Genomic DNA, 8475 nt, shown 5'->3' with positions numbered 1-8475 from the left:
CATATATGAAATAACCCCCATATAGCATACATGAATCACCTCGTAGCAGATCTATACAGGTGGAGCTGGGGAAGGTGGAGGGTTTCTGAAGCAAGCTGAAGAAACTGCTACGGCAAGCACCAGTCATATATTTAAATGTTGAGCTGCGAGCTCATTGGCTACCGATACAGGAGAGAGCCAATCAGCTGTGCCATGTGATAATGATGTCATTAGGTCAGATTGAGTTAGACCTATCGGACTGCGCCATCTAGAGTTTCATGCCAGAGCTCTGTATTTAGCAAGATGTCTTGCAGGTTAAGCTAGTTAACCTGGTAAAGCACCAGCATCACAAACCCATTGTACACTGGGCTGATAACAGACGCTCTGTGTGTGTGTCAGATAACCGTCAGGGCTTCTGCTTCCTGGAGGTTCTGCAGACCATGTGTCAGATGAGTTCCAGCAGTCGCGTCAGCGTTAGGAAAAAGAAAGACATGAACATCTTGGACGACAAGGGGGTGAGTACATTATCTGTCAATTTGTGTTCTGGAAGTGAACTACTCCTTTAAGGTTTCTCTTTTTACATTTCTTAATTTAAAAATGTTTTCCTCTTCTAATTGCTCTATTGTTTGTACAGCACTATGGTCAACGTTGGTGTTTTATTCAGTGCTTTAGAAATAAACTTGAACTTTGTGCACAGATCTGAACGAATGCACGGCCAAACCGGGCATCTGTGAGAACGGCCGCTGCGAGAACACGGTGGGCAGTTACCGCTGCGTCTGCGATCAGGGCTTCAGTCCCAGTCCCAGCAGGACCGAGTGCATCGGTAAGAGTTACGCTTGCATGGACATCAGTAATTTACCTTATTATAAATAAAACAATATTACGATTAAGCTGTTTCAAAGCTGGTCAAAGTGTCTGAATAATTTTTGGTCCCAAATTTTACTGGTATGAAGAATTTTTGGCTGATAACAGACGCTCTGTGTGTGTGTCAGATAACCGTCAGGGCTTCTGCTTCCTGGAGGTTCTGCAGATCATGTGTCAGATGAGTTCCAGCAGTCGCGTCAGCGTTAGGAAGTCCGAGTGCTGTTGTGACGGGGGCCGCGGCTGGGGGCCCAACTGTGAGCTCTGTCCGCTGCCCGGGACCACGCAGTACAAGAAGATGTGCCCGCTGGGCCCCGGATACACCACCGACGGCGAGGGTAACACCGACGGCTCGCGTGTTTGTGCTGCTGAGTGTGTGTTTGCGTGTGGATCTGTGGATGATCTGTGTGTGCTCTGCAGATATCGACGAGTGTAAGGTGATGGGGAATCTGTGCAAGAACGGCCAGTGTCTGAACACGCTGGGCTCCTTCAGCTGCGTCTGTAAACCCGGATACACCACTGACATCAGCGGCACGCAGTGTGTGGGTGAGTCAATTCTTACTTTTACTCAAGTAAAAGTAATTCAAACATTTACTTGAGTACAAGAAAGTACTACATTTTAAATGTTCTTAAGTATTAACGGTAAAAAACACAACAACTTTTATTTATGAAATGTAGTGCAGAAAAAAGTGTCTCACACTCACACAGACGTGTTTTTGACTGTATTAGTGAGCACAGTTCCAGACATTTCTAATGTTAACTATAACAGCAATAATTGTAAAGATAAATATAGTGAACTAATAACTATAACCATGACTATAAACGACATCTATAGTGATAATGATAACTACAGCAACAACTATAACAATAACAATAATAGCTACAACGATAACTATAACAATAAACATAGTGATAACTACAGCAATAGCTAATAACTGCAAACATGACTATAAACGATAACTATAGTAATAACAATAAGTATAACGATAACTTTAACAATAACTATTAGAATTATGAAAATATATATTGCGATGACTATAATGATAACAGTGACTACAACAAGTATACGATAACTACAGAGAAAAATATAACGATAACTGATAACTATAACCATGACTATAATAATAATTATAGCAATAACTATAATAGTAACTAAAATGAGAACTATAACAATAAAAGATACAGATGACTATGATAAACTATTATTATAATGATATAACTATAACTACAACAATAACTATAACGATGACTATAACAAGAATTATAACGATGACTATAGCGAAAACTGTAACAATAACTATAGCGAAAACTATAATGATAACTATAACAATAACTCGCACAAATAAATGTTTGTTTCACTGTATCAGTGAGGTCAACTCATAGACTTTCATTGTTTTCTGTCAGGTTAATGATATTTTCTGTGCCCTAACCTGACCTCTGACCCCTGACCCCTAGACATAACCATCAGAGAAACCTGTCCAAATACTAGATTTTAATGCAAATGTGATTTGCAGGTTTATGAGCATTTTAAATAGTAAGGACACATTAAATGTCTTCAGAAGTCACTATATTAGTGAGCAGATTTGGCTAAACCTGGTCTTGTGTGTGTGTGTGTGTGTGTGTGTGTGTGTGTGTGTAGATGTGGACGAGTGTGTTCAGGCTCCTAAACCCTGTAACTTCATCTGTAAGAACACGGATGGCGGATATCTGTGCTCCTGCCCGCGAGGATACGTGATGCAGGACGATGCCAAGAGCTGCCGGGGTAAAATACACACACACAGACACAGACACACAGAGAGAGAGAGAGCGGTTAGTGAGTCTAGACTAAATCTGACTTCCTCCTGCCCCAGATAAGAGATAAACACACACAAACACACGGCTGATTAAACACACATCACATTAACGACACACGGCTCATTATTTACACCGGTGCAGCATTACACCGACAGTCTCAGAGCTCAGGTTCACTGGCGGGACAGCGTGCACACGTGAGTGTGTGTGTGTGTGTGTGTTCTGACTCTGCACACTCGCACACACACACACACACATGCACTCAAACACATGTGATACTCTTGGATATTTGTGTTTAGGTTATTATTTATTCTTTTGAGATAATTTTATCAGATATTATTTTATTTGTTTTTTTTTTCTATTAAAATTTTTCAGTTGTATTTATTTTATTTATATAGTATATATTTTTATTATATTTATTTTGCCCTTTCTTTTACATTTCACTTTCTAATTTTATTTTGTGTTTATTTTGTAGTTTGTAAGTTCGTCATATTGTTCAGTTGATTGTAATTTGAAAGCCATCTTGTTGTAATAATGATAGTGTAGTATCATTTAATAATTCATCATTTTCATAAATATTTGTATTCGTTTTTTTATATTTTCCATTTTTTATTTTACATTTAGTTAAAGATTTAGTAATTTTGTTGTCTTTGTGATTTTTATTATTATTTTTTTTTATGTCTATGTAGTTTTTTAAATTTTAGTTAGGGTTAGTTTTAGTACTTCAAGGTAAACTAAATGAAAATAAGATGTGTTGCCTTTGCAACTAGCTACAATAAGTTTGTTTTAGGGTTAGGTTAGGTTAGGTTTTATATTTTATTTTATTTTTATTTTATTTTATATGTTTTATATTTTATTTTATTTCAGTTAACTCCAGTTAATTTCAAGTAACGAAAATGTTTTTATGGTTTTACTTTAAGATAATAATGATGGTAAAATAGAAAAAAAAAAAGGTTTTAGCACAATTTCATGTCAACTTGGAAATTCAGTCCAGTTAATTTCAGTGTTTCCTGAAAGGATACTGCGAACTAGTCTTGAGCAGATGTTGAGCAAGGCACTCTGATGATGATGTCACGTCTGCCGCTCCAGCTGTCTGGTGCCACGGTGACCCAGCTCTCAGTTGTTATGGGATGTACCGGTTCTGTTGCCGTGGTTACAGCAGCTGGTGTTTAGATGTGATCCATTAGCTGAAGTAAACAGCTGTAAAACACAAACCCAGCACTGTGTCCTCAAGCGCTTCCCTTTCCTGTCTCGACACTAATATCATAATCAACATTCATAGTTCATACAGTGATGAACTGTGTGTGTGTGTGTGTGTGCGCGTGTGTGTGCGCGTGCGTGCGTGTGTGTGTGTGTGACAGATAATAATGAGTGCAACACTGAACCGGGTCTCTGCGGTCCGAATGGAGTGTGTCAGAACAGCCCCGGCAGCTTCAACTGTGAGTGTCAGAGAGGATTCGCCCTTGACCCCAACGGACAGCACTGTGAAGGTACACACTCTCACACACACACACACACACACACACACACACATATGCACACACACATCAGAAGGTCTCACTAATACGGTGTGTGTGTGTGTGTGTGTGTCAGACATGGACGAGTGTGTGGGGAATCATCGCTGTCAGCACGGCTGTCAGAATCTGGTGGGCGGCTATTCCCAACCCTAGCTATGACATCACAAAATAACTCTATATGTATTTCATTGGAACATTAAAACAACTCTTTCCACTTCTTGTGGACTCGTCTGTCCATCTGTCTTTCTGTCTGTCTGTCCGTCCGTCCGTCTGTCTGTCTCTCTGTCTGTCTCTCTGTCTGTCCGTCCGTCTGTCCATCTGTCTGTCTGTCCGTCCGTCCGTCCGTCTGTCTGTCTCTCTGTCTTTCTGCTGAGTATTTTTTCCTTAAATATGTAGTTTCCCAAAGGCAGTCCCAGAAACGCGGTTTGAAACAGCCCTCGGTGTGCTACGTAACAAAATTCAATAACCAATCACATCAAAGGATAGATTCCTATCATTATCATATGCCTCTCTCCATTTATACAAACGCAGAGCGCATAGAGATCATAGCATAGAGATCGCATGCAAAATATACCAATAGGATTACCAGCACAAAAACAAAAATAAAATAGAGCAAAAACCCATGAAGCTGTGGTTTAACATGAATTTAGAACCGCTAACTTGAATAATAACCCGCGGCAACAGTGTAAAAGTAGCCCGGAGTCAGACCCACCTCTCCCGCATCGGCGTCCGCTCTTCACACGCATTGCTCACGGGCGCGAATTGAGAATCACAAACTTGGCTGCATTTGAGGACACAACATCGTCAAATAAGTAACTTAAACGACTGTTACAGTATCCACTGTAGTTGTCCGCTAGTAAAAACATAGTTTTATCAGTCATTATCCGTGGATCAGGAGGCGCTGGCTGGTGTGAGTGAGTGGAGGCGGGGCTAATTTGCATATTCATAGATCCGCGTATACTAAATGAGGCAAGGGTGTAGAGTTACATTCAAGCTCTTTTAAGGCATGAGAAAATTATTTTCACAAGAAAAAACATTTAAATATGTAATTTTGATGATCACAGACGAGTTTTAAGGGATACCATTTTTGACTACAGGGGGACTTTAAGATTACTGAATGGCAGGTCCAACACAAAAAATGTTTAGTGAAGTTTTGTTTACACCTCAACTGAAAAAAGCACAGAATAAAACATTTAAGAATCAATATCAGTTCTTAAAATAAGAATCAGTTTAAACAGAACATTGATACTGTTCAACACAGCCTGAGTGTGTGTGAGGTTGTTTCCCATCATCCTGTGTGTGGTCTGTCGGTCTGTGACTGACGCTCTTCCTCTGCTGATTAAAGTCTCCTGATCTTTGGTGTGAATCCAGCTGGTCCTCGTGCTCCTGCAGACGGTGCGTCTGCACTGTGGGAACCGGCCCGACCTTTGACCCCGTGTGTGTCTGTGTGTCCAGATGAGAACGAGTGCCAGAACGGTCAGATATGCGGCGGCGCCTCGTGTCACAACACGCTGGGCAGTTTCCGCTGTCTGTGTCCGACGGGCTTCGCCTTCGCACGCACACACACACACTCACTCACTTACTCACACAGACACACACACTCACACACACACACACACACTCACTCACACAGACACACTCACACACACACACACACTGTAGCAGACATGAGCAGAAACTCTCATCTTCCAAATTTTAAGGAAACTCTGTCGCCCCCTTCAGTACTAAACTGTTACTGCCACATTGACATGATGTACCAGTGGTGTTATTACTAACTAAAACTAGTGAAAATAATTTTTGGTAATTGAAATAGAATATAAATACTAGATCAAAAAACTCAAACTTGGAAAAAAAAAAAAGAAATGTTGCCTTTGCAAGTAACTGAAATAAGTTTAATTAGAAGTTCCAAAATTACTAAAACAGATTATTATAACTAAACTAAAAATAGAAATAGAAATATTAAACCCCCAAATTGAATAAAAAATTACAAAACCACAAAGCAAAATATAATTTATTTGAAATTAAAATAAAAACTCAAAATATAAAAATAAAAGCAACTTTGAATATGAATAAATACTGTAATCGTTTATAAATTGTACTGAATTGTCACATGATGTACACCAGTGCTGTAGAAGTTCAACTATTGAAAATGTTTTTTGGTGATTTAAATGAAATATAAATATAGCATGAAAAAATGCAAATGAAAACAAAAAATCTGAAAATAAAAGCTTATCAAAATATTACTAAATACTATGGTGGTATGTAAATAAATAATTTTTAGTACCAAAAAAGTAAAACTTAAAAATTGTTTTCGGTAACTAAAATAAAATATTAGACTCAAATGTAAAAAAAAAAAAAAAAAAAAAAAAAAATTATGATATTATGGCATCAAACTGAACAAGTAGTAAAGCTGAAATTATTAAAAATTGTTTTTGGGAATTTAAATAAAATAAAATATTAGATATGTAAACTAAATAATATAATCTCAAATTTAAAAAAACTTAAATTAGAAATGTTGTCTTGGCAACAAACTGAATAAAATTAATTTGAAGTACTAAGACTGAAATGAAAATAAAGCAAAATAGAATTATTAAAAACAAAAACTAATAAAAATGTCAAAACCAAAAAAAATCAACTAAAATTATTAAACCCAAAAGTAAAAAAAAAAAAAAAAAAAAAAAAAAAATTATGATATTATGGCATCAAACTGAACAAGTAGTAAAGCTGAAATTATTAAAAATTGTTTTTGGGAATTTAAATAAAATAAAATATTAGATATGTAAACTAAATAATATAATCTCAAATTTAAAAAAACTTAAATTAGAAATGTTGTCTTGGCAACAAACTGAATAAAATTAATTTGAAGTACTAAGACTGAAATGAAAATAAAGCAAAATAGAATTATTAAAAACAAAAACTAATAAAAATGTCAAAACCAAAAAAAATCAACTAAAATTAAAATAAACTTTAAATATAAAAATAAAACTAATTTTAAATATTTTAAATACTCTAATAGTACAGAAATAATACTATAAGAACACAAAAGCATACATCAGGACTACTGTAGTTTCCTACTTGATAAACACATCAGTAAATGCACATCTGTGTTCTGCTGATTCTGATGTTTTGTGGTGTGTGTCTGTGTGAGTGTGTCTGTGTGTGTGTGTGTGTGTGTCTGTGTGTGTGTGTCTCTGTGGTGCGTGCGTGCGTATGTGTATGTGTGTGTGTGTGTGTCTCTGTCTCTCAGGCACTGTCTGTCGGGCGCGGGGCTGTCGGCTGGATCTCCTCACACTCCCGCCGCTGATGGAGACGAGAACGCTCTCTCTCCCGAGGCCTGCTACGAGTGTAAGATCAACGGTTATCCGAAGAAGGGCCGCAAACGCAGGAACGCCAACGAAACCGAGGAGCTTCAGGTAATCCAGCGCTCACTGAGCTCTTATAACCTTTAAAACCACAGATTGTAAACATCTAAATGTGTAAATGCATAACTATCTTATCCTAACTAACCAAAACTCAAGACAAATACATTGATGCAGAAAATTCAGATGTGAATGAACTTTAAACCCCACAGAGGTGCATTACATGAGTGACGCACAGCAGTGCTGTGAAATCATGTATGATGTCCATTCACTCCTTCTGCTGCTCAAATTCACAGAAATGATCAAATCAGTGCTCACAACAACACAGACACGTTCTGAAGATGAGAGAACTGTTCAGAGCGTAGTGCTGGGAACTTGTGGATTCAACTCCCCGCGAACGCGTAGCCTGATCAAATTTAAACCTTGAATGCAATGTAAGATAAAAGCATCTGCCAAATGCATGAATGATAATGCCAAATATACATTTTTTAAATGGTGGTTTATCATTTATTCATATAATAACATAATGATCTAACTCTAATTGCAATCAGAATGCTAAAAAAATAAAATCCATATAAATTTAAATCCAGATGTAAACTGAAATCATATTTATTTTTCCCCATCAGAAAACTTTTTTTTTTTTTTTTTGGAAGAACATACAGTTTTTAAAATGTCTGGAATCACAAAATAATCAACACTCCCAGTTTTCGGTCCATAACGAAGTTTAAAATCAAGCAGCTTTGTTATAATTACTGCAGAAATAATAAAAATATCTTCTTTAGAGTATTGTGTTGGAAGCTGGAAGCTGCAATATATTACTCATTACTAGTTACTTCTTTCAAAAGTAATATTATTACTTATTACTTTCTGACAACAGTAATTAGTTACACTACTAGTTACATCACATTGGATCGCAGTCAGAAGCTATATATATATATAAATTCACTGTAAACCACGGCTTCACGGGG

The 8475-nt window shown here is 37.2% G+C and overlaps 1 protein-coding gene across 1 annotated transcript in view; it reads left to right on the top strand.

Moving 5' to 3' along the window:
* Positions 1-8475, top strand: part of fbn1 (fibrillin 1) — an 82522-nt gene that overhangs the window by 72399 nt on the left and 1648 nt on the right. Inside the window, 4 exon segments of the mRNA XM_016518610.1 lie at positions 972-1178; positions 1261-1386; positions 2480-2718; positions 7331-7561. Of these exon segments, the coding sequence (XP_016374096.1) occupies positions 972-1178; positions 1261-1386; positions 2480-2718; positions 7331-7561 (803 nt within the window).

Source organism: Sinocyclocheilus rhinocerous, unplaced genomic scaffold (genome assembly GCF_001515625.1).
Source record: "Sinocyclocheilus rhinocerous isolate Xijiao unplaced genomic scaffold, SAMN03320098_v1.1 scaffold1093, whole genome shotgun sequence".
Lineage (NCBI taxonomy): Eukaryota > Metazoa > Chordata > Actinopteri > Cypriniformes > Cyprinidae > Sinocyclocheilus > Sinocyclocheilus rhinocerous.
Note: the sequence above shows the minus strand (reverse complement) of the source record. Positions and strands in the feature narration are given on the sequence as shown.